Source organism: Cryptomeria japonica, chromosome 3 (genome assembly GCF_030272615.1).
Source record: "Cryptomeria japonica chromosome 3, Sugi_1.0, whole genome shotgun sequence".
Classification (NCBI taxonomy): domain Eukaryota; kingdom Viridiplantae; phylum Streptophyta; class Pinopsida; order Cupressales; family Cupressaceae; genus Cryptomeria; species Cryptomeria japonica.
In genome coordinates, this window is record NC_081407.1 from 951438152 (window position 1) to 951465288 (window position 27137).

At 37.5% G+C, this 27137-nt stretch overlaps 1 protein-coding gene across 4 annotated transcripts; it reads left to right on the forward strand.

The window, feature by feature from the left end:
- On the forward strand, nt 1-26414 carry LOC131038937 (putative pentatricopeptide repeat-containing protein At3g13770, mitochondrial). 4 transcript variants are annotated; one of them, XM_057971548.2, is made up of 3 exons: nt 1-2229; nt 2346-2441; nt 25618-26414. In XM_057971548.2, exon 1 carries the CDS (start codon nt 82-84, stop codon nt 2002-2004), a length of 1923 nt encoding a protein of 640 aa, XP_057827531.2. In that variant the 5' UTR covers nt 1-81; the 3' UTR covers nt 2005-2229; nt 2346-2441; nt 25618-26414. The 4 variants fall into 4 exon arrangements, with proteins under 4 accessions (XP_057827531.2, XP_057827533.2, XP_057827530.2 ...); XM_057971550.2 differs by having other exon boundaries at nt 25660-26414; XM_057971547.2 differs by lacking the exon at nt 25618-26414 and adding an exon at nt 11642-11954.
- The last annotated feature ends 723 nt before the right edge of the window (nt 26415-27137 follow it).

Sequence of the window (27137 nt, forward strand, 5' to 3'; positions counted from 1 at the left end):
TGATCTCCATGGTCTTTTGCATTTAATATTTCGATCGAGGCATTTTTTAGTTCTTCACGAGCGTTGCACAGCAAATAACAAATGGCAGTGCGATTAGCAGAGCCCGCGGCGTTAAAATTTTGGCCAAACAAAATTTTTGGCAGCCAAATTCTTCAGATCTTCCGAAGAAAATACACGTCTGGCAGTCGTAAGTTTCTTGATCCCAAAATGCTATGTAAGCAAGGTAAAATAAAGGAAACACTTAAAATTCTGCAGGCCACAAAACACACCAAAGATTCTTCTGTATACGTCTGCCTTTTGGAAGAATGCATCAAGAAAAGAAACTTATTGGAGAGTAAATTAGTCCATAACCATATGAAGGATCGTGGATTCTTAACAGACACTTTTTTAGGAAATAAACTTATCAAAATGTTCGCCAAATGTGACAGCGTGGAGGACGCTCGCAATGTGTTTGTTGAAATGCCCAAACGAGATGTGTTTTCCTGGACTGCCATGATTTCAGCATTTGTTAGGAATAATTTTTACAAGGAAGCCTTGGAGTTGTTCTACGAGATGAGAAAAGAAGGCATTAAACCTAATGAATTTACATTTGCTAGTATTATTACTGCCTGTGCGAATTCGGCAGCTGCGGAAAAGGGCAAGGAAATCCATGAGGAAATAAGGAAAAGTGGGTTTGAGTCTGATGTGGTTGTGGGGAATGCCCTTGTAGACATGCATGGTAAATGTGGAAACCTAGATTTGGCACGCGAGGTGTTTAACAAAATGCCTCAACGAAATGTAGTGTCCTGGACTGCCATGATTGCAGGGTATGTCCGGAATGGACAAGGTGAGAAAGCTCTGAAACTCTACAGGCAGATGCAGGATGTGGATGTGAAACCCAACGTAAAAACTCTTACAACTGTCATTGCGGCATGTGCTGATTTGGCGGCTCTGGAACAAGGTAAGCATGTCCATGGGGAAATTGTGAAACGTGGGTTTCAATTTGACGAATTTGTAGAAAGTGCTATTGTCGATATGTATGCAAAGTGTGGAGATATAGAGATGGCCCGCGTACTGTTTGACAAAATGCCTAGAAGGAATGCAGTGTTGTGGACTACGATGATAGTAGGATATGCAATGCATGGCCAAGGTAAGGAGGCTGTGCGGCTGTTTGAGAGAATGCGAAGGGTTGAGGTGATTCCAGACGCTATCACCTTTGTTGGTGTTTTGTCTGCATGCTGTCATGCTGGCCTAGTTGATGAAGGCTGCCGAATTTTTGACTCTATAAGTGAGTGCTCTCACATTGTACCTTCAATGGAACACTATGGATGCTTGGTTGGCATTCTTGGCCGTGCTGGTAGGCTTGATGAGGCACACAATGTAATCAACAAAATGCCAATGAAAGCAGATGCTACAGTGTGGGGGTCTTTGCTCGGTGCTTCTCGAATCCATAGGAATGTTGAGTTAGGAGAGTGTGCTGCACAACACATCTTTGAGCTGAACCCTAAAGATCCTGGACCTTATGTGGTGCTGTCAAATATGTATGCCGAATCTGGCCAGTGGGATGCAAACCAGAAGGTTCGAAAAATGATGAAAGATAGGAATGTGAGAAAGAATCCTGGTTGCAGCTGGGTTGAATTTAATCATCAGGTCCATACTTTCCTCGTAGGTGACAGATCACATCCTCAAACAAAAGAAATTTATTTAAAATTGGAGAGATTGTCCAGGCAGATGAAAGAGGCAGGTTATGTTCCTGATAGAAGCTTTACGTTGAATGATGTGGATGAGGAACAGAAGGAAGATATGCTTTCCCACCATAGCGAAAAGCTGGCAGTTGCATTTGGACTTATCAATATGGATCCTCGGAGAACTATTCGAGTTATTAAGAACCTTCGAGTATGTGGTGATTGTCACTCTGCAATTAAGTTCATATCCAGGATTGGTGCGCGGGAAATCCTTTTGAGAGATGCTAATCGATTCCATCATTTTAAGGATGGACAGTGTTCGTGTGGGGATTATTGGTGACACTAATCTAAACAATCGTGTATTGACGAGTGCATATGTATGGTCAATTGGGTTTGGGTTCTTTGTTTCCAATGAAACAGAGTCTAAGAGATTTATGGCACGTGTTTTTGGCTAGAGCATAAAAATTAATGTGCTGAAATGGCATTATGTGTCAGACTCGTGAAGCATGGCTGTACTGGTGGATCATAAGATCTTAATGAGACATCTGCAATGATAGTTCTGTGTGTAAGTCCTCTATTGCCATTTCATGCATGTAAAGCAAATAATTTCTAATATGTAGGTAATCGTTTGTTTGTGTTTTTATCTGACTTGCATATTTTTGTCTCTCTTTCCTTTCACAGTCGTCGATTATCACTTTTGTCTGATGGCATACGGATCCGATTCTGCGTATGGATGCCACATCCACAATTCAAAAATCTCTTCAAGCTCCAACAAAGGTAAGAGGGGCAAATGCTTTATTAATATGCACAAATGTCATAAACACATATATTCATATAAACTTAAGAAAAGCAGAAACCATAAGTATTGGGTTTTTAAGGGGTACTTTGAGCCTTAGGTAGTAGCTTTAACAATTCATAATCTTTTTAACCTTATGATGGCTTTACCATTTTTGCCTCGTCCTTAAATAGAGTTGCTTTCTCCTTTTAGTTGTCCACACTAGGTTTTCTGCCTAAGGTGTGTAATGCTTCAAGCTTATGCCCAAGACATTATCAGATAAAAAAAAGGATGAACAAATTTTTTGTTATAAAAAAACGATATCAAGCATGTCATTTTGGTGTTTCCACCCAACCTAAGAACCCAATCTGCAAGCACACTTTATGCACGAGAGAAGCAACCCAATCGAATACTATTTCACCAAAGAAGAAAAATGTATAGAGGTGAATAATAATGCACGTAAGCCTTGCTTATAAAGGTGAAGGCAGTAGGTAGGAGAACATGTAATAAAGACATGCGTCCCAATCATGAAGGAGAGTAGGTATAACCATTCCTAACTACCCAATAACAAATATCAATGCACTTAGGAAATGACAAATGTAGTTGGTTACCTAAGTTGTGCTTAAGTAAACATAAATAGTCAAAACTATTTGCTCCAACATGTCACATTGAACAACTAGTGCATGAGGTGCCAAGTGACAAAATGATGACACATCTAACATGCTTACCAATGCAATGTGCGTGATGACATAAGATGAAGACTAATTAGGTCACATGCCTAAAACACTATGACTAACTCAAGCATTGAGTAATTAGAATTGAAGGGTAATTAGGGTTTTATACATATGTACAAACCTTTGCTCCATAGTTTGCATGCTATGCCTTAGGCATCTCGAAATGTAGAATTAGAAGCCAAACCACACTAGTTGTGACTTCAAAGGAGAAAATGTAAGAAACTTAGGCTTACCAACCCATTCTACATCTAGGCATCACTAACTAGGTGTTTAGGAAAGCAAATTGCACAAACTTGAGCGATAGGGTCCAAGTTCACAACCTTGAGTTGAAACTACACCCTACACTAGCTACTTGGACTCTTGGGCTGAAGTTGCAAAATCTTGGACTTTAGCCAGGATGCAATTTTTTTTAATTATATTGCTAATCGTTTACAAATATTATGCTCATACAAGCATCAACAGGATACCAATACAAGCTCTTGCGAACACAACCATGAGACTAATATTAGCTCCTTTTGAGCAACCACACTAGAAACCACCTATGGAAGACGAAGAGGCACAACTTAGAAATCCACTTATTTTAGAAACTACCTCCATATTAGAAGCCCATTGTGGAAGATCAAGAGTCACAACTTAGAATTCCATATAGATGTCCCATTGAGATTTGAACTTCGGTCTCCACATTGAGAACTCAATTCTTTAACCAATTAAGCTCAACCCTTGGACATCTAAGATACAATAGGAGAAATGTGTCTTATTTCTAACAACACTTCTAATTGCAACTTAAGATCACTTAGCTCTTGAGTGGTTATCTTGTATGGTGCACGAGAAATGGGCCTTGTTGGACAGGGATAAGATGAATATGAAAATCTACGTCCTACTTCAATGACATGCTAGGAATTAGAATCAGGAAGACATTTGCGTAGTCCTTTAAGAGTGGGTGATCATCAAGAGTAACCTCGTGACACTCATCTTTCGATATATTCTTCACCTAGATAGCTAACAACCGACACCCCCTTTGCATGCTTCACTTTAGTTGCATGACTAAGGTCATATAGAGAGATGGGTTTTTGAATTACTATTACCTCCACTTGATTACCAAGGTCTTTGTTACACAATGGCCTTTTGAAGACATTTAATGCTTGCTTGATGAATGTCGAGCCAATTTATGCCAAAAACAATCCCATAAGATCCTAATGATAGAACATGTAATGTTCGTTTGTGGATTATTCCTTAATTTTGCCCTAAAAGAACAATTCCAACTTAAGACAAGAATTGCAATATATTTATAAATATAACTTTATCATAATTGAAGACATTTCATTATAATAGTCAACTTAAAATTCTAAGAATATAATTCAGAAGATATAACTTATATCTTAATTTTCTGCAATAACTGTCCTTTCGGATTGTCTTGTCAAAGATCAATAAAACGTAGATCAATAAATCATAGAATCAGTAATATTAGGATCAACATGTCATAGCAATATTTAGCAAATCATATTATGAATATCTTAGAAACACTTGCAAATAACAATTTTAAGGTGGGTCATCCTCAATACTGTAGAGAGTATGTAAAGGGGGCCATGCTTACAACTCCCAGTTCACTTTGGAGGGGGGCCATCCCCCTTGATCAAGCCCAAGAGCACAAAAGGTGGGCCATCCATTCTACCTCTTGGTCCTCGAGCATGGAAGGTTGGTCATCGATTCCATTTTTTGGGTGGCATACTTGATAAGAGTATGAGAGGGGGCCCATCCTCTCAACTCTCATGGACATGGAAGGGGGGTCATCCTTCCTATTTGCAAGACATCAAAACTGATTGCTCAAGGAGTTTTCTTGAGTATCACTGATTGCTTGATTCCTCTTTATCACCATTTCTTAGAGGATTGATGAGGGGATGCTTAAATGAATTGGTGCTTGAATGATTGATGCTTTAATGATTGATATTTAAATGATTTGATGATAGAATGGTTGATGTTTGAGCGGTGGATGTTCGCATGATGGATGTTTGAATGATTGGCATTAGACCTATTCGATTGATGAAAGAATTGATTGTTGGTTTGTTTGCTTGATTCCTTTATTCCCAATTGATGATTGATGGATGATTAAATTATTTCCTTTGATTTGATGATTTGATATATTGGTGATGATGATTGAAATTTTGAATGAATGTTGTTGAATTCATAGAGAGATAACTGATGATTGAGTGATCGCTGATTTGATCTATTGTTGAATGATGATTGATAAGTGATCCTTGAATGCTTGGAAGGATTTCTCCTTTATACTTATTGGTGAAAGTGTCACCACCTTTCATAAGAATTGAGTCACTACCTTTCATTGTTGCCTTTGAGAATAATAAATTATTTTCCAAATTGATCTCTCTTCAATATCGTCCTCAATTACAACCTTCTTCCCTTTATATCTTCCAATTTGAGGGACAATTCACACCTCTTCATCATATACGCCCTTTGCAGGAGTCACAACCTTTCACAATTACCTCCATTTGGAAGAGTACAACCTTACATAATTTTTGCCCTTGGAAATAGTCACTTCCTTATTTTCTTCCAATTCCTTTCTATTAATGCTTCCTTGATTCATATGCTCCATTGTGTTTTTCCTTCTTTTCTTATATATATCTCCTCCCAAGGAATTGATCTCCCTTTTATATTTTATTCTTGAGGGAGTCGCAACCTTTCATTTCATGCCTTTTGACCATTCATTAAATATAATTAAATTTTAAATAGATTATATTTATTTTTTACATTTTTATTTATTTTTAAATCTCATTTCAAAAAGGGGATATTATAGAACACAAATCTACAGTGGAAGTGAAGGTACCAGGCATCAACACACAACCACACTGTAATGATCTTGCATAACCTTGGTCCCATAGCCAACTCAACTTTCCATTTGCTATCCTATCTTGCTTCTACCAATCTACATCGCTTCCTTATTAATGGTGATATGAAGGAATCAAAAGCTTTAGAATCAGACAAGATAGAAACATGAACACTCTCGAGTGTACCTAAGGTTTCAACTATGGTGCCTTGATGCTTAGCTTGGCAGTTATCAATTGTAGCAAGCACTGAATGAGATCTCCCCACATCGCCAATTGTTGGCTTTGGTGATTTGGCTCTTTGACCATTAGTAGCCCTTATTTTCTATGGACACTGTCTATCTAGGTAACCTTCTTGGCCATTATACAATCATGGTCCCATTACAGAAGGCTAAGAGAATTGAGGCTGGTTTGACAACTTAGAAACTAAGAATATGAAAAACTAGCATTGGGCAAACTATCATCCAATTGCTCCTAGGAATCCTAACCCCTAAAGCATTGCCTTTGCTTATCTCTCAAATAGAAAGACCTACTAGATTGAACACTATATTGATCTTGAGAAGGCTTTTACCTTTGAGATTGTTATTGTTGTTGGGCCTTAGGTGGTACTTAAGTGCTTTAAACTTCCCTTTAGGTTGAGATTGATAACCTTGACCTTTATCCTCTCCTTGGTATTGTACTACTATTTGAGTACCCCTCTAACCACTATGACCTCTAGCCAAATTTTCCTCAACTAGTCTAGCCTTCTTGACTACTTCTCTAGAGTCTTGGACTCTGAAACCCAAACTCCATCAATGATATGAGGGTTGAAACCTCTCACAAACTTGTGAAATCTTATCCTGAAGTGCCCTCGCATATGGCTTTAGCTCAAAGAAGCTATTTTCATATTGTTTCACTAACAAATTATACTCAATTGGCCCAGATCATGGAATTCATCTACTTGGTGCTGAATGAAATGTTCTGAAAAATACCAACCATAAAACCTCTTTGAAAAGGTTTCCCAAGAAATTGGCACAATGGACAAGTGATGCTTTTGGTCTTCCTTGTGCCATCTAATGGATGCAAACTCGTGTAATTGTATGATGGCATACCTAGCTTTGTTTTATTGCCATATGGGTTTATCACAAAACAATAGTCAATGGCCATGAGCTAAATTTCCACCTAGGCTTTCCCAAAAGAACCATCAAAAGTTGATGGGTGAATTCAAGAAAGGTCTCTCATCTGAGTTGTTCACACATTGGAGTCTTGCACTGCTTGCTTAACTTCTTGTTGAGGTTGTTTTTGCTTGGGCACTTCTTCCTCTCGATTGCGACAAACTCCTAGAGTGTTCTCTTTTATTAGATTTGCCTTGAGACTCCCCAAAGATTGCGAAGATTTTATCTAGCTACTTGAGTTTCCTCCTTTTCAAGTGAAAACTATGCCAACAACTACCAGAAAAATTCAATCATCCGTGTAAATCCTAGTTCACCCCTTGCCTAATTCTTCTTTACTACAAGAGATTCATTGCTTTGAACTTTTGGAGATTCTTGATCCAAACCCCATTGGCGGGTATGATAATTCCTAGGAGGCTTCCTCCCTTTCAAGCTAGAAGATTAGCACGACAAATGCATCAGCCAAACATAGTAATAAGAGAATCACAGTCGTAGATATCATGCAACTTAACAAAACACATCATTAGCAATTGAGGCACAAATAGCACACACACATCTAGAGCTCCCAAAATTGCAACTTGGGTTCTAATAGTAAACATAGTACCTCAAGCTTAGATATATTAATGGACAAAAACTTGATGAACACAATTTTTGTGCTAGAAAAGTGATAGTAAGCATGTTACATTGCACACTTGGTGCATGATGTGTCAAGTCACAATGTGATGACACACCTGACATGCTTACTGATACACTACACATGACAACATAAGCAAAAGACTAACTAGGTCATGTTGAATACATTGTTGTTGATGTCAAAGGTTAATGATCGAGGTCATATAAATTTTGGAGAATTACTCAAAGTAATATGCCCAATTGTTTGTTTGAGCTACTTGGCTGCTTAGTTGAGCTACTTGGTTACTTGGTAGAGCTACTTGGCTGCTTAGTTGAGCTACTTGGTTACTTGGTAAAGCTACTTGGTTGTCTACTTGAGCTGCTTGGTTGTTTGCTTGAACTACTTGGTCATTTGCTTGAGCTTGTTGTGTGTCCACTTCACCTGCTTGCTGTGAGCTTATCTTGCCAAGTACACCTATTATCGTCTCCATTTATAATGTGAAATTGATTACACCTATTTTGTCAAATTCACATCAATGATATGATTTCATGTAGGGTTACATGTGTATATATACATATGCACATATGTGTACATATACATATACTGAAATCATTATCTATATGGCATTGAGTGTTACATTATACTTCAATTATACTGAAATAATGTGTATGGCATCAAGGGTGTCATTTAAATGTTTTTTTAATCGATTTCATTATATTTATATAAATATATACTTATGTATACACATGTATATGTATATGTATACATGTGTACATGTGTACATATACATACACTGTGATAATCATCTATATGGCATCAAGTGTTATATTATACTTCAATTACACTGAAATAATTATCTGTTTAGCATCAAGTATTTCATTTAAATGATTTTTTAACCGATTTCACTATATATATGAATATATACATATGTCTACACATGTATATGTATATGTATATAGCTATATGTATACATGTGTATATATACATGCATATACATATGTTTTTTAATTAAAAAACAACATTGACTAGGCCTTCGACCCTTTAACATAGTTAGAGACCATCAACAACAAAAATCTTATAAACCATCAATAACCCAAACCCAATTCAAGGAGAGGTTTGCGGGGGCGAGGAAGACTTCCCCTTCCACCTGCGACAAACAACAGTCCAGGCAATACTATCATTGGGACTATAAAGAGAGTTGTCAAGCGGTAAGGTCCCCACTTGGGAACCATCAATAGATTCAAGAGAGTGCAAATTCAAGGCAACAATCGGTTGCTGTAGAACAACATGGGGTTGTTGCAGTACAACAAGAGGCTACTGCATAGGAGTGGCATCGGGAGTAGAAGCAGTAGGTGTAGAGCGGAGCTGCAAGTGGGAGGTGACAATAGTTGAATCCAAATCAGGAGCCACATAAGTTGATTCTTGATGAACAACAATATCATCGACAGAGGGCGGCTCATCAACCAAGTCAATAGCATAAATAGTCAAGTGATCCAAGGTGGCATCCTTCCACCAAGTAGCCACCCCCTTGTGACATGGGAGGGAGCAGTCTGACGCCAAATGACCCGTGGCAAAACATTTTCTGTAGCGAAAGGGGAGGCCTTCAAAATCCAGTGTTTGAGTCCAAGGCCCGCCCCCAACCATAAGGACCACATCCCCCAGGAGGGGTGAGGAAATGTCAATATCCACTAGGATGCGAGCAAAGGTGGAGTGACCCATAGAAGTCGTGGCATCATCAACCATGAAGAGGAAGATTCATAAGTCTAACCCAAAGTGGACACACATTGAGCGATTCAGTAAGGGGATTGAAACAGGTAGTCCAGGGCTTAACAAAGAGGGAGTGAACTCCCCAAGCCCACATCTTGCCCAAAATCTGGTTAGGATCAGAAGAAGATGTAAAAGAGGCAATGAAAAAACCTTTAGCACAGGGAAATAGTTCAATATTCTGAGCAACTAGAGGCTTCCATGATTTACTCATCCAAGAATGAAGATCTGGCAAAGAAGGCCAAAGCCCAGAGAACCTGCACACCAGAGCACAACTTTGGTAAAACCTAATGTTGTCCACTACATCCTGACTATAGACCACCACAGGGGAGGACTTGGCACAAGAAAGAGAATGAACCCCTTTGGAGGGTTGGGCAACAGATCTGGCCACGTGAGCAAAGTTACACTTTACAACAAAGGAAGGTCGAGGTAGAGCATTAGCACCCATTGTAGGGTCACCATCAACATCACCAAGCCGAGATGAATGTCCAATAGCTTGAATATCACTAGCCGCAACATTCCTGAGAAGGGCAACTTCACCCACAACCAGAGAATAGTCACCAGGGGGTGTGGGTGTAGAAGGGTTTGCACCCACACCAACAACACCATCGGTGCTAGGAGTCGCATGAGGGCAGATGCCAGCGTCAGTGGTTGTGACAGGAGAGAGGGCTGCAACGGAACATACAGGGGAACTGTTGGCCAAAGTGCGATTCAAACTTGTTGTTTGGGCGGGAGCAACGAAACCCATATTGTTTTGTATGTATGCATGTACATACGTTAGATATACATACATTGAAATAATTATATGTATGGCTTTTAAATTGTCACAATGTCAAACATGTATATACTTCAATTACATGACATGTATAAGTTATTGACACAATATTTTGATTGGTTTTACACATCATGCATTGTCTTCGCTTATCTTGTCTTACTGTGTGAATATATATATGATACATTGCATGTTACATTGTAGTCCTAAGCCTTCTAGACCATGCATGTTATGTTTCCGTTATTGACAAACATGTTATGCTGGTCATTAAGAAATATGTTTATGGTTCAATGACATGCAATTACACTTATACTATTTATGCATGAACTCCATCTATTATTTCTACCAGTAAAAACAGTAAATTGTGCAAGACTCCAACAAACAAAAAAATAAAATAAAAATTGAATTCATTCACGACATCGTAGATATCAGACATAAATGGGATTTGCATTATGAAATTATTGATTCTTTCCCACACATATGTAGTTGTAAAACTGATTGCATTGAAGCCATTGCGGAAATTCAACATAAATTGCAGATGCAAGTATGAAATGACCAATTGTTTCCCACGCACATTCAAATTTAAAAATTAACTACCACAAATGAATGCTCATTTTTCACATTCAAATGATTTAATAAGAGGGAATTTCCAAGTTCATTTTCCTTACAAATTCTTCTCTATTTTCATCGAACATCCTCTGGAATATCTAGAGCTTAGGAATGCAACTATGATATGATCTTGTCTTCATGTTTTCATTAATCAATATACTATTTGCAGTCCATATATTCGTTTTCAGTGAACTATATGTATGTATGTATGTATGTATGTATACGCATATGCATATGCATATGGATATGGATATAAAATTCTGAGCATATGAAGGCCACCTCTAGACATCCATGATTTAATGTATGCAAAGTCATGTTTTCATAAATCAGAATTATATTTATCTTGGTACACTTTATATGTATTTGCATTTGTATGTATGTATGTATATATGCATATGCATATGTATGTATGCACGTATATCGATATGTATATGTATATCTATGTATGTATGTGCTTATGTATATGTATGGATTTTGGCATATCAATATTTTTGTATAAATTTATGTAAGGATCCAATTGTATTATTAATGTTCTCTTCATCATAACAAAAAGCTTATGATTTTATTTAAGGATTGTATGCATGATTTGAAATGTTGAAGACGATCAAAATATTGTATGCATTATTCTTCTTGTATATGAGTACATTGTTGTGCACACAATCTTGTAAGGATTATTTCGTGTGAGAATGTTACTATCCTCGGTTATTACAATTTTTTTGTAGGCATGCAAGAGCATTGAGAGCTGAACCAAGTAGATGATTGACATATCAATGTAATTGTGTTTATTACACACTTCATTCTATCGAGAGATTTTGCTCTATATGCTTTGAGATTTTTGTAATTTGTCATTTTTTGTGCTCATAAATTTGTTCCTCTTATATGATTGGACGATTACATGGATGCATCTGCCTGTTTTGGTAAGCATGTAGAGACTTCTCCGAATTATATAGAAGACAACAAGCCTTCACAACAGGTAAAGCCTGTATGAGTTTACTTTGGCAATGACCTAGTAAATAGTGTGTGTTCTCTTGTTTAATCAAATGTATATATGTTTGTTCTCTTGTCAATTGAAATTTATATATGTCTGTTCTCTTCTTTACTCAAATGTAGAGATGTATGCATATTCATATGTATACATGTATATATAGGTACATCTACGATTATGTATTGTTGTATGCTTGTTTACCGAAATGTATATATGTTTATTCTCTTATTTACACAAATGTATATATGTCTTTGATCTATTGTTATAAATGTATATGTATAAATGTATGCGTATACATCTATGAATACATATGTATGCATATCCATATGTATATATATGCATACATGTATATATATATGTACATCTATTGTTATGTATTGTTATATGTTTGTTCTCTTTACTCAAATGTATATATGTCGATGATCTATTGTTATAAATGTATGCATGTTGAAAGAAAAAAAAAAAAAAAAAGGTTAGTTACACATGCTAATTACATAAAGCAATGCAAACATATCAAATGTAATTTAACATGTTACCTTCCAAGTTCCATGGATAGAGCTAGAAATGGATGCGCCCAAGCTCCATTGATAGAGCTAGAAATGGATGCACTCAATCTCCATTTGATTTGCTCTTTTGGATTTGGATGTAGGATGCTCTCCAAGTTTCCCAACAACATTGGGAGATGGATTAATTGAGTGAATGGATGACGGGATTAGTATGATGAATTAGAAAGGAAATTTGACATTATGAGGATGAGGGGAGTGCATTGGATAATTAAATGGACATTATGAGGATACAAGATAGTGGATATGGAGACAAATTAGTAGCATATGATTGCAAAATGAAATGGATGATTTGTGAAGGGAGGAGACTCCAATTTATAGATTTTAGAATTTGAAATAAACGACCAAGATTGAAAGATGATAAAGGGCCAAGATTGAATGTGAGGAGATCAGGTGACTTGGGCTCTTAACCTTGTGTCATGTGTCACAAGGTGGAGTGTTTTGGGAAGAACACTTGGCATGAGTAAGAGGGCAATGTGTGCACACATATGTGTGACCACATCTTGGGAAGAACATGGAGATGACAAGTGGAAACACTTTTGGCAAAGTGTAAGAGTCCTAGGTTTGAGGAGGATGATATGTGGCTAGAAAGGGAAAGTGTAGGGTGGCTCTTATGGGGAAGAACATTCTCACACGTGTGAGCACCCTTGGGTCAAAGATGAGGAGGAGGTGGAAAGTGACCCTTGCATGCAAGCTCATTTATGAGGAAGAGTCACATGTGGACCTAAGTAGGTGGGATGAATTTAAAATTGAAGAGAATGATAATGATAATTAGGCTTGGGTTAATTTGGCTCAATGAAGGTGGTTAATTGGAGGGCTTGTAGGAATCAAGGTATTAGTTAATTAATTGTGCATTAATTAATTAATTGGGATTAGGGGAAATATTGAGGAATTTAGCTAAGGTTGGAGTTTAAATGAGGATTTTAGAAGAATGAGAATTTTATATAATTAATTATATGGCTGGGAAGGTACCATTAATTAAATATTAATTAATTAATATTTAGAAGAATAAGGACTAACATAATTAATAAAATTAATTATACAAGAAGGGATAAATTAATTAAATATTAATTTTAGGTGTCTACAATTTGCCCCCCTTTTACATGGCGGCAATGAGTTGGCGATGGGTAAAAGAAGAAGATGCCCGAGCGAGGAAAATGAAGTGTCGTAGGCGAGATGCAGGTAAGGGATGCCCCCTCAAGAATTTGATCGAAAAATTTGAATTTTATAGGGAAATTCTTGAAAAGAAGGAAAACAGAAAAGAAGAGGAAAAAGAAGAGAGCAACAAAGAAACAGGCTGAGAAGAAAGAAAATGGACCCAAAACGAGGGGTAGAAGGGTGGAGGAAGGGCATATATAGGCCACACGGGGCCCATGGAAGGGTCACTTTCACACACCCAGTTAACAAGCAAAAGAGCCTCTAGAACTAAAGTGCAATCACTTTGTGGATTATCCTACACTACCAACAACAAGGAGAGCGCGTTCGACAATACTAGAGACCACCTGAGCATGAAGCCTTCGTGAGTACCTCATCTTGCCTTTGTGATTTAGTACGCTAGGGCATTTAATGCACAATTAATGCTAGATAATAACTTAGGCCTAAAACGTAGGGCACAAACATCGATCACTGGTTTGGCATCTACGCCCTTCCAATGGTGTCTCCGCATAGAGAGTCACACCTGCACAAATGGGCATTGTCTGCAAGGGCAGGTAGGTGCACGTGCAAACACTGTTTCAATAATTGACCTCTACGCTAGGGCAATAAAAGGTGATTGATGGTAGAGTGGCGTTTGCGCCTGTGGAATGATGCATACGTCACGAGTTTGGCGTCTTAGTCGACCCAAACGACCTCTACCTAAGAGGGCCAAATGGGAAGGGGAGAATAAGGGAGAGGTGGAAATGGAAAGCAAGGGGATGCCCTAGTGGGCACAGGAGGAAAAATGGCTAGAAAAGAGTTGACGGGAGTGGTTTGCTAGACACAAGAGACGCTGGCTCCAATCGAGTCTCGCGAGTATTGGTCATTGACCATAAGGCTGTGGCAGAGATTGTGTAATGCCCGCCAAAATACCCTAGAGAAATACACTAACTAACATGCAATAGAGATATTTTTTTTTTTTAAACATCAACTAATGCAACCATTAACATCAACTACTCAAATGTAATAAACATTCATTAACTAAATAACATCTAACCATCATATTCAAATTCACATAAGGACATAACACAAGCGGAAATAAACATAACATCTGAAAGCATCCTCTAGGGCATCTCAACGTCATCACTTAAACTAACCATAAGCAATTAACATAACATAATAAGCATGATAACACAAATACCACCATAGACAAATGCTTACTTATTCCTAGCATGATTTATTCTATCCATGCATACATGATCATTCACTATTCTATAACATAATCATATCTATCTACTAAGCTTACTAATCATTCCCTCTAAGTTCATTTTAAGCACCAACACCAAATATTCCTACTCTTAAATTACTTATACATTACTATCAACATATCTAATCATAAGATAATCTAACATATCTTCATCACCACATAAGACCATATACATAACCATGAATCAATTTCCATTAATAAATCAATATTACAAGTTACATCATTTATTCTCCTAGCATACTATTACATGAATACAATATCCTTCACATCAAAGTCCATAGTTCTATTTACATTGCAATTACATCATGAATCAATACATACATTGCCATATAATCATTTACATCAATCTACTACAAGAATCCATCCAAAGCTGAGAAGACGAGATATCCACATCCACGCAAGAGGATCCAACGAAGAGCATCCCAATGGAAGAAGGCATTCAACCACCCGACCATGTGGAACCTAAGGAACCACCCCCCATGCAAGGAGATGACATAAGATCCCACACATACTCTAGATCTAGGTTGACACCTAACAACCAAAGGAAAGACCAACATAACAAGGACAAAGCAACATAGGATAAACAAATGAAAACCATCAACACAAACCCTCTAGAGGCAACACAACCAAGCATAACTCAAGGCGCTAGGACCTACATGTAGGGAGCAAGAGTGTCATCACATACAACATGTGGGTATCTAGGTACCAGTCCCAGATGTCCTAATGCACATGTGCAACCATCTCAACCTTTATGGAGTGAGGGAGATTAGATTACCTAGGGTTACCAAGGCCTTCCCAATCCTATCCCCATCAAACACCGCAGGGCAAGGCAAAGGGGACTAATTATTTTCTTATCTTATTAAGATGAACTATTCTACCCAAACCAAGAATTACTAATTAAGTTATCACTTGTTTACATTAGATGATCTGGACCCCAGATGGACATGGCAGCCCACTCCATGCGATCCTAGTCACTCACTACGAAGCCCACTCTTCCCCTTGCATGCACCTAGTCCTTAGGGTAACAACACAAAATAGTACCACAAAACCATGGGCTCTCAACAATACAAGACTTGGTTTACCAAGGTATCCAACCAATACAACATCAATGCAATCATCATAAAAGAATACCACAAATGAGCTTGGCTAGAAGATAATCATATAAACAAGCCAAATAAACAAAATAACCTATAATTCAGACAATGAAACAGACCCGGAACATTTCAGGTATCAGAAAACAACCTCTAGATTTCGGAAAAGCAAGAACAGAAACTGGCAAATGAATCAAATTGACAAACTTATCGAAAACAGGCAAAACAATGCATACACCTCGTAGGGCAGCGCTTTTAGAAAATCCCGCAGTGCCTTTATTTTCCGTTTTAGGGCTTTTATTCGATGAAACAACGCCTTTATCAGACATAATAGTGCATTTATCAAATCTGTTAGCGCATTCATTAAACTGTTTAGCGCTTATACCATACAGGTTAGCGCCTTTGACGAAAAGAAAAACGCTTTTGCTAACAACATTAGCGCTTATGTAGTTTTAGCGCATTTGCACCCGAGACCAGAACCTCAAAAAACGGGAGTTAAAATTGTGACTTGGAAAATAAAATCAGACAATTAAGTTTAAGTCCCGAAAATACAACCAAAAGGGATGCAAATCCAATACGAAACTAAGGAACATAAAATCCACACCCAAAATAAACTCATAGAGGCAAGATTCAACTTAGAAATAATTATTCCAAACAATTTCCAGCCATGGAACTCACAGGAAAACCAAATATAAAACTCTCAGCCAACTAAGAAACCAAATAGCTTGTAGAGTCCAAAGCCTAGCCTTGAAACCCAACAAGAATCATATCCAAGGAAGCAAAATGCAGAAACACAGCAAAGTAGAGCCAAACAATCACAACAATCAAAATGTTCAGACAAATATATTTTTTCCAAACTATCTTATAAACTATATATTATATTCATTCTATGAAATATTATTTATTCAAAACTATATTAAGTAAACATTTATCTCCCAAACAACCCTGAAGACAATCTTTCCTGATAGTAAAATTCTTAGGAAGAAGATTTCTCCAACTTGGAAGATAGAAGTAATGGAAAAGAAAATCTGAAGAAACGCAATCCACAATCCAAGCAAGCCAAGAAACCTCCAATCTCCAAATCTTCAACCAAAAATCCAAACTTGCAAGAGCAAACCCGAAAATGCTAACCGGACAAAATACTCAGGAAGCCAAATAAATAGAAAATCAAACTAAAACTATAGAAAATCTCAACCAATCAAAATATTACAAAATAATATATTTCTTACCTACCATTTGCAATACCCAAGGTAAGAATAATAAAATATTATTTAATCTACTTACCCAATAAAATAGCCAATGAAATAATACGATAGGTAGAAAGAATCTACTAGTTACCCAAAAAGAGTAAGAAAAGAATAATAATATAAACAATAAAATCAAGGACACAAATGATTATGAAAGCCCAATTAATTAAATAATCAAAGAGCATAAATAAATACCAAAAATGATTAATAAATAATAATCAACAATTAATAATAAACAATAATAAATAATCCTTGATAAACCAAGGTAATATAAAACCATTAATTAAATATAAAGCCAAGGAAACCATAATACTAATATTAATAACACTTTATTATTTAAATATTTATACCAACTATTTATTTAATTTATTATTATAAACTATATTAATCTATTATTTTAAATGTAACATTATTAAACTATATAAATCAATTTAATCATTTAATTAATAATTAACTGAATAATAATTACCAAACTACACGAAGCCACCATAAAATAATCCAAGAAAACATTACACTAACCACGACTTGCGCCAAGACTATAAACTGACAAGCCTAATCAACTTAAACCTAGAGTATATAGGGTGGGATATTATGTCAACTCCGATCAACTTGCCATTGGGATAAGACACGCTCAGACCTGTGAAGCAGGTGGAGTCGATGTCTGGTACCTGTCACCACCAACACGTATACAACAACATATACAATATTTTATAAAACATAAATAAACAGACAATTGATAGAAAATCGCAACGACATATCATGCTCGCAATGAGTGATATGAAATCGTCTGTATTCATGCAAATAGTCACACAATATAACATCAAGACATCGCATGGAATCATAATCATGAAATAGGGTTAGTACATCGTAAGATATCATCAAATAATCATAGAACAAACATGATACGCACATAGAAATGAACACACATCGATCATCACAGAATAATCCATCCTCTCAATAGTCTAGAAATATCATCATACACATGTAATCATAATGTCAAGCACAATATAATGCATCTACTATTCATAGAGAAAGCATCTAAAACATAGATAAATCCATAAACATCTAGTCAAAGCATCACAAAAATAGTCTAAACTAATTCAGTATAATCTATCGAAGCACAAAAGAAAGGATTAGTCAAGGAGAGACACTACAGATTGCGCGTCACCGAGCAGATGGCACTCATGGTTCTCAAACTAGATCATGTATCAGAGTGGTCACATGTGCTATCGCACAATGCGATGATCAGATTCTTGATCGAGACATGGCATAGTGACACATGTACATTCCATTTACCAACAGGTGAGGCGTCTACCACCCTCAAGGATGTCTAAACGATCCTACGAGTACCTATTAGAGGGGTCCTCCCTTAGTACAAACTGGAGGACGACGAGTACTATTTGCGGCTAGTGTGCTGGACCAAGGACCTACATATGGATTGCACCTAGATGCGGCTGGAGCTAGCTATGGAGAGGTGGCGATGGATCCCTTGGTTCGTGTTATATTTAGCAGATCTCATCAATGGGTGATTGATGTTCAACCTCAACGGTCATTCCTTTGCTATCATATGGTCCAAATGTTTATACATGATGATGCATATGGGGACACAATACGCCTGGGGTTATGTCATGCTTGGTCAGTTGTACCACGATACCCACACTGTGTATATCGAGGGTACAAGAGTTTGAGTATAGGGGTGACATTGTTGGATATATGGCCCTTCGAGCATATTGTTGTATGTCGGTCGATAGGGTCAAAGATTGACAAACCGACCATCCTTAAATTGATAAATACGGTGGCCTCCTTCACTATACGCAGATCAAAGCGATGGGGTTCTAGAGATGGTGCATCAACGAGATGCAAGATATCACGTGGAGGCCTTATAGGACATTTGAGGCCTGGGATGAGGATTGTCATTATCTTGCATTTGTTTAGAGCTAGCATTGGTTGATGGGTCAGATGGTCCATGTCATTGATTAATATCTTCCTCATAAGGTGATGTGACAGTTCAGTGCACAACAAGACATTATGGGAGAGGAGAGGACACATCCACGGATCACCGACAAGACTAGCACCAGGGGTGATGCGATAGAGCCAGAGCATGCCTATAGCAACTTTATGCGATGAAGAAGCCGGTTCCGTGGAATCCTCGAGTAGACATTATTGATGTAGGCATGACGGGGGCTTACAATGCATGGTGGGATGCCAACGGACTGACTAGACTAGGCATACCAGGTGTATTAGAGCTAGATGAGGCAGCGTCGTTGAGCAGGAAGAAAGAGGTGAGGGAGAGGAGGGAGGGTATGGAGACATCCATATGGCTAAGGCTGGGGCAAGAGGAGATGAGAGGAGATCGAGGGCATAGGTGCCAAGACAACGAGCACTGGGGAGGAGGGGACAAGTCCCACTAGGGGCACATGTATAGGCTCCTCAAGTATAGATATAGGCTATGTAGTGATATGGAATAAACATGCAAATGACCAGCAAAACAGAGATTTAATTCTACCAATGAGACAAAAATCTCTGTAGTCAAAGAACAAATTCTAAGCAAAGACAATATTCGTTGCAAACAAGCTACAAAATTTCACTATTCCAATATGCCTTTGTGAAGAGAACGCTACAAATTTATAGGCACTAATATGCCTAAAATAAAGGATATGGAAATATTTTCCAGATCTCATCATGAGATGGAAAATAAAACATATATATTTTGTGATTAGATGGACAATTCTAACCAAATAACAAATAAATTAACAATTTACTAATATATGCTAACTTACTAACAACTAGGAACTAACATATTTGATATTACTTTTACTTTTTACTTTTCACTTTTGACTTTATTTTTTGACATTTACATAGGATTAAAACTAATAAAAATAATACTAAGCTAATAACTTATATATATCCTATGCATACCCTATGAATCCTCATCATTCCTCCCAACAATATTGGCATTGGACTCCAATGCTCGCAAGAGAGAAGGAAACTCTTGAGAGAGTTGATGGTGAGAGATCCAACGAGCCTGATGCGGAAGCTGACCTTGCTTTGCAACAGGGTAGGAAGTGGTGAAACCATGTTGTGTCTGACGAGTCTTTGTATTAAAAACTCTATAGATTCAGACGGAAGTTGAAAATCAGGAACAACATCTGCAGGATGGTTGACAGGAGACTCAATCTCAAGTGTTGACTCATAGTAATGCTTTAGAAGATCAACATCAACAACATCATGAATACCCAATTGAGCTGGAAGATCAAGTCGGAAAGCATTCTTGGACACCTTCTGAAGAATAGTGTAAGGCCCATAATGAAGTGGCTCGACCTTATTATGTGCTTTCTCTTGGAAATGACGTTTGCCCAAGTGTAGCCAAACTTTATCCCCAACTTGAAAACTATGAGGGACACGATGACGATTCATAAGTTGTTTTTGCTTTTCTTGAGTCTTTTGAAGAATTTGAACTACTTTGGATTGAAGATTTTGCAAATGTTGAATGAATGCTTGGGCCTTATCTTGCTATTTTTGAAAATGCATTGTGGTTGGAGATGGCAAAGATAAGGGCAACTCATACGGAACCAAAGGCTGAAAACCAAGACATACCTCAAAAGGTGAGTGACTTGTAGATAAGTGAATTGCTTGGTTGTATGCATGCTCTATGTGGGTTAGGCTCAAATCCCACTTGGCAGGAGAGCTATGGTTATAAATCCTCAAACTCTGTATAAGAGTTCAATTCACAACTTCAGTTTGACCATCTGACTGAGGATGAAAAGCAGTGGAGAAGTTAAGCGAAGCTCCCAAAATCTTCCACAAAGATTGCCAAAAATGACCCACAAAATGTGATTCATGATAAAAAACAATGCTAGTTGGTAAACCAAAAGATCTCCAAACAAAGCCAAAGAAGAGTTGGGCTAAGTCATGTGTAGAACTTGTCTTGCGGCATGGAATGAACTTAGCCATCTTGCTAAATCGATCAACAACCACAAATACACAATCATGATGATGAATAGTTAATGTAAAGCCACTAACCAAATCCATGGAAATGCTCTCCCAAGGACAAGAAGGAATAGGCAAGGGATTACTCGAGCCCATTTTTCTATTGGTTGGTTTGGAGCGGCAACAAACTGCACATCTCTTGAGGAAATGTAGAGCATATGAGGCCAATAGAATAATCGTTGCAAATGATGAAGTGTTCTTTGTTTGCCAAAATGACCACCATAAAGAGTATAATGTGCCTCCTTGAGAATTGAAGATCGATGATCTCGAGGAACACAAAGTTTATCGAACTTGTAGAGTGACCCTTCCTTGATATGAACATCTTGAAAAGCTGTTAAATTGGAAGTTAAGGATTCTGAAGACTTGTGTAGGTGATACCAAAATCAGGATCCTTAGCATATTGAGAAGACCGTGTATAAAATCCTAAATGAGAAGTGGTCACCATAGTTAAAGCATGTGTTGTGGGAGGCCGACTCAAACAATCTGCAACATTGTTGGTGCTCCCCTTCTTATACTTGATGACCAAGTGAAATTGTTGTAAATATGAAGCCCACTTCTTATGCCTTGCCTCTTCAATTTTATTCTCAGATTGAAGAAATTGTAGAGGCAAGTGATCAGTGTGAACAACTGTTTCTTATCCTAAAAGGTAATGCCTCCAATATTTGATGGCTTGGACTAATGCATATAATTCCTTATCATATTTGGAGTAGTTCCTTTTGGCAACAAAAAAAGTTTCTGAACGATAAGCCACAGGGTGTCCATTTTGCTTTAACACAACTCCAAGTGCATACTAGGAAGCATTTGTCTCAATCTCAAAAGGTTGTGAGAGATCTGGTAGAACAAGAACAGGTGTTGAACACAATATCTCTTTCAAGGTGTTGAAAGCATGAGAGATCTAGTAGAACAAGAACAGGTGTTGAACACAATATATCTTTCAAGGTTTGAAAGCATGAGAGTAGGTCTTTGTCAATTGTTGCAAAGGTGATGCAATGTCTGAGTAGTGTAGAATAAACTTGCGGTAGATTTTTGCAAGACCAAGAAAACTCCTCAATTCAGTAAGATTTGAACGAGTAGGCCACTTTTGAAGAACTTCCACTATTGCAGGATCTACTTGAATACCACGTGCATCAATGACATACCCAAGATAGGAAATGGATGTCTGACCAAAAGAACACTTGGAAAAGTTGGCATACAAATTGCTCCGCTGAAGATTGCGAAGAACATGTTGCAAATGCTGAAGATGAACTTTCCAAGTGTTAGAAAAGACAAGAATATCATGTAAGTATATGATAGCAAATTTATCCAAACAATCATGAAAAACCTCATGCATCAATCACATGAATGTGGCAGGAGCATTGGTGAGGCCAAATGGCATCACAAGCCACTCAAAAAGACCCATTTTGGTCGTGAAAGTTGTCTTCCATGTGTCCTTTGCCTGAATTCTGACACAATGATACCCACTTTTCAGATCAATCTTAGAGAAGAATTTGGTACCTAAAGCTGATCCAAAAGGTCATCAATGCGGGGAAGTGGATATCGATTTTTTATGGTGATCTTATTTAATGCCTGAAAATCAATGCAAAGACGCCAAGTGCCATCTTTCTTGAGCACCAATAAAATTGGTGAAGCACAAGGGGATGTACTTTGTTTATTGAAACCTTTAGACAATAAATCTTGAATTTGTCTTTTTATCTCATCACTTTGAAGAATTCATTGTTGATACAATGGGGCGTTAGGAAGACACACAATAGGGACAATATCAATAGAGTGATTGATTGCTCGTTCTGGGGGAAGTGTCTTAGGCTCCTAAAACACATGTGAATATTCTTGCAACATTTTTTCCAAACTAGCATGTGGCTTAGACATAATGAAAGTTTCCTTAGAATTGTCAGATTGTGGCCTTATGAAAATTAAGGCAAGCTCTTTTGCTTGATTGATAGTTTTTCTTGCCTATCTGCAACTAAGTACTAGATTGTTAGTGCTCTTAGTACATTTTATTAGGTATGTCTTTTGATTTTTTTGCAGTGTATATGTGCTATTATAGGCATCGTAGTGAGCTTTCCTATCATATTGATAGGGCTTACCTAACAACAAACCACAATAGTCCATGTTGGTCACATCACAAGTGACCTTATCAATGAATTTGGGACCAAAAGAAAAAGACACAACAAACCACAACAGTCCATGTTGGTCACATCACAAGTGACCTTATCAATGAATTTGGGACCAAAAGAAAAAGACATGGTGCATGTGTGTTTTATGTGTGAGAACGAATCATTATCCTTCCATCCAAGTGAATATGGATGAGGATGTGGATCCATTGACAAATGAAGTTTTTTCGACAATGGACTTCGCAATCAAATTTTTCTGCGAGCCATTATCGATCATACAATCCACAGAAAAATCATGTGTCAGGTGAGCATAGGTTACAAACAAATTGTCACGTCCCCCTGAGCTAGAATGATAGTTCATTAAGGTGACCTTATTGAGTCTACCTTTTAACTCATCATAATTGCTATCATCACCAGAAGTCTCAATGGGAATATTTTTCCTTGCCTCATCACGAGACTATACAATTAGATTCTTCTTCTTCAACTTAAAGCATTCAGACTTTTCATGTCCCTTCTTTTTACAATAAGTACAAAACTTAGATTTCTGAGTATTAGAAGGAGGATATTGAAAAGAAGAGGAAGGAAAAGAACTTTTATCTTTGGAATTTTTTTGTTGTGGTCGAGAACTCGAAGCTTTTGAAGGACCTGCAGAAAATGAAGGTCGAGATGCACAAGACTAGGCAGCTAGCTTTTCCTCCGCCAATTGTGCTTGGTTGAATGCAATATCCAGAGATTCTTGGGTAGTATATTTCAACTCCCTAAACAAATGTTCCTGTAAGCTGCTCTTGAACTTTAAGATTAGAGCAACAACTAGTTCTTTCACGCGAAGTAGTATTCTTAGTCGATTGAACTGATAGATATAATCTTGCATTGACATTTGTCGTCCTTGTCGCAGGCGAAGCCATTTGATATGCAATTCTTGCTCATAGTTTGAAGGATATAATGTATCCTTTAAGGCCGTGAAAAGTTGATTCCATGTGGTGATAGGGTCTTTAGCAACACCAAAGAGCTTCAATTTGGCAAAAGAACCTTATCAACATCAACAGTCTCATTATAGGAGAACCATGTTTCCATGTCAAGAATCCAAGTTTGGAGAACATCTTGATATTAAGATCCATCATATATTTTGACTTCACATTTGGCTGAAGGTCGGTGGCTTTTAGGACCAGGAAGCTGCTGAATTGCAATATCATTGACTTTATCAGTCAATGCGGTTATCACATTGGCAAGTTCAACACCTCGCTCGGCTAAATTAGTAGCCATACTATTACGAGTGAAAGCCAATGAAATGCTTTACACCTCCCAACAATAAAAATAAGCAACACTCTGGATCAAAACTCTACCAAATTTGGGGAAAAATAATTGAATTGAAAGATCTTTGACTTCTGTAACAAGATCAGTTTACAAGGAGGTTTTGAATTGCCACTAGATACAATGTAGATACCTATTGGATTACAAATTATGGAAACAATACTTTTCCAAACTTATTTAAGATAAAAATTTGGAGGAGCATGGCGAGCTTAACAAAGGAATTTTTATGAAAGAAGAAACTAAAATTGCATAGCCTTTAATTAAAAACCATGTCAAAATGACCAAACGGTTTTGCACCAAATGCCAAATTTTTGCACTCAAAACCACCTACAAAACCACCCGAGCATTTGAATTTAGCAACCACAACAACAGTTTTAAAATGGCCATAACTTTCTCAAAACATAACGAAATTCAGAATCGTAAAATGTTCTAGAAAGCTCCCAGAAAAGTGCTTCTAGATCCACAAACAACTTAACAAAATAATTCTTATGTCAAAAGTTGTTAATGAAAGAACAACACGAATTTTCAAAGCAAAAATGAAAAAAAAACAAAAGAAAAGTGCTTCAAGACTGAATTTTTTCTTTTCGATAAATGGATTTGAGTGAACAATCCAAACCCATGGATCAGAGAATGCTCTGATACCAACTGATATGGAATAAACAGGAAAATGACCAGCAAAACAGAGATTTAATTCTACCAATGAGACAAAAATCTTTGTAGTTAGAGAACAAATTCTAAGCAAAGACAATATTCTCTGCAAATAAGCTACAAAATTTCATTATTCCAATATCTCAACGTGAGATGGACAATACTAACCAAATAACAAATAAATTAACAATTTACTAATATATGCTAACATCCTAACATCTAGGAACTAACATATTACTTTTACTTTTCACTTTTGACTTTATTTTTGACATTTACATAGTATTAAAACTAACAAAAATAATACTAAGCTAATAACTTATATATATCTTATGCATACCCTGGATTCCATAGCCACCAATATAGCCACAAATTACTCAAGCAATTTATGATCAGGTTGTGGCTGAGAGGGTCACAAGAGGGCATGAGCAACGAGGTTGGAGGATGAGGTTGGTAGGGAGAGGGCTCATGCATGAAGCGTAAACATAGATGCACAAAAGGCGAGGGCTCAAGCCGACAGTTTACAAGTTGACCGGGACAGGTTGCAGGTATCTTTGGGTGCAGCTGTGGGGGAGAGGGAAGCCTACATGACAGAGGCAGAGGTGGTGGAGGAGGCATCACAAGTAGCCAGGGGTGGTGAGATGGTGGCCTGGATGTAGGAGACGGATACTGAGATGGATGGTTTGAGGGCACAGTTGGCGTGGCCCCAGGCAGATGCTACCAGATTGTAGGGGGAGCGAGATGTAGCTTGACAGGCCCTAGCCCCAACGAGACCTACACAAGTGTTCACCGAGGCCATGGGGGCACAACGAGCGACAGAGAGCGCCCTACAAGAGGCCCAGTATTATAGAGGCCTTTATCAGGATGCAATGTTGGTTGACCAGCGATCACCCTCCTTTGCCAAGAGGACACCGACGTGGCAGACTTGGCCAGAGACATCAAGAGAGTCAGTGTGAATGAGAGCACCACGACCCCCACCACTAGGTCCGTCATCAAGATTGGCATATCCCATGACTGCAGACAGAGGGAGCACTGGATAAGGTGCAATATATGGACAACCTTTTTTTATGACCTTACGAGGATGATATTTATTATACCATGATATGACACATCATTATTCTTTTTTATGTATGAGATGACTGATTTTTTTTTGCAGCGTTTCATTTTTGTTGTATATGACTATGGACGATATGATGGTGTTATGTGATGGATATGGATGATGGTTTTATGCTCATGATGCTCCTAACATGTGTTTGATGTAGGATGGATGGATGCATGTTTAGGACTATATGATATGTATGGATGACATGATTGTGATGATCATGATGTTCCTAACACGTGGGTGATGCAGGATGGATTCAACATGATGTTTTTATAATGATACGATGTGTATGTATGTTATGATTGTATGAAATGTTTAGGATCCTGATGGACATGTGCGTATGCAGGATAGACCTAACACGTGTTTGATTCAGGGGGAGTATGTGTATGCATGTGATTTTATGTTGTTCTATGATGATGCCTATATGATAGGCTGACTATTGTGATTGATGCAGGATGATTTTGCTTTGATGTATGTGTATGAACGCAACAGGGATGTATATGGTTGTGATGGATATGATTATGATGTATTTTTATGATTTTTGTGTTTATTATATGCATATGGAAAGTGGAATGCAATGTATTATGGATGAATCTTAAAATGGCAAATGAAATGAATGCTATGATGTAAATGATATGAGATGGAAGAGAATGACCATGAAATGAATCCTAAAAATGAAAATAATATGATATGAATCCTAAAATGAAAAGTATAATATGAAGATGACATGGTATGCATACTAACATGAAAATGAATCCTAAAGTAAAACTGA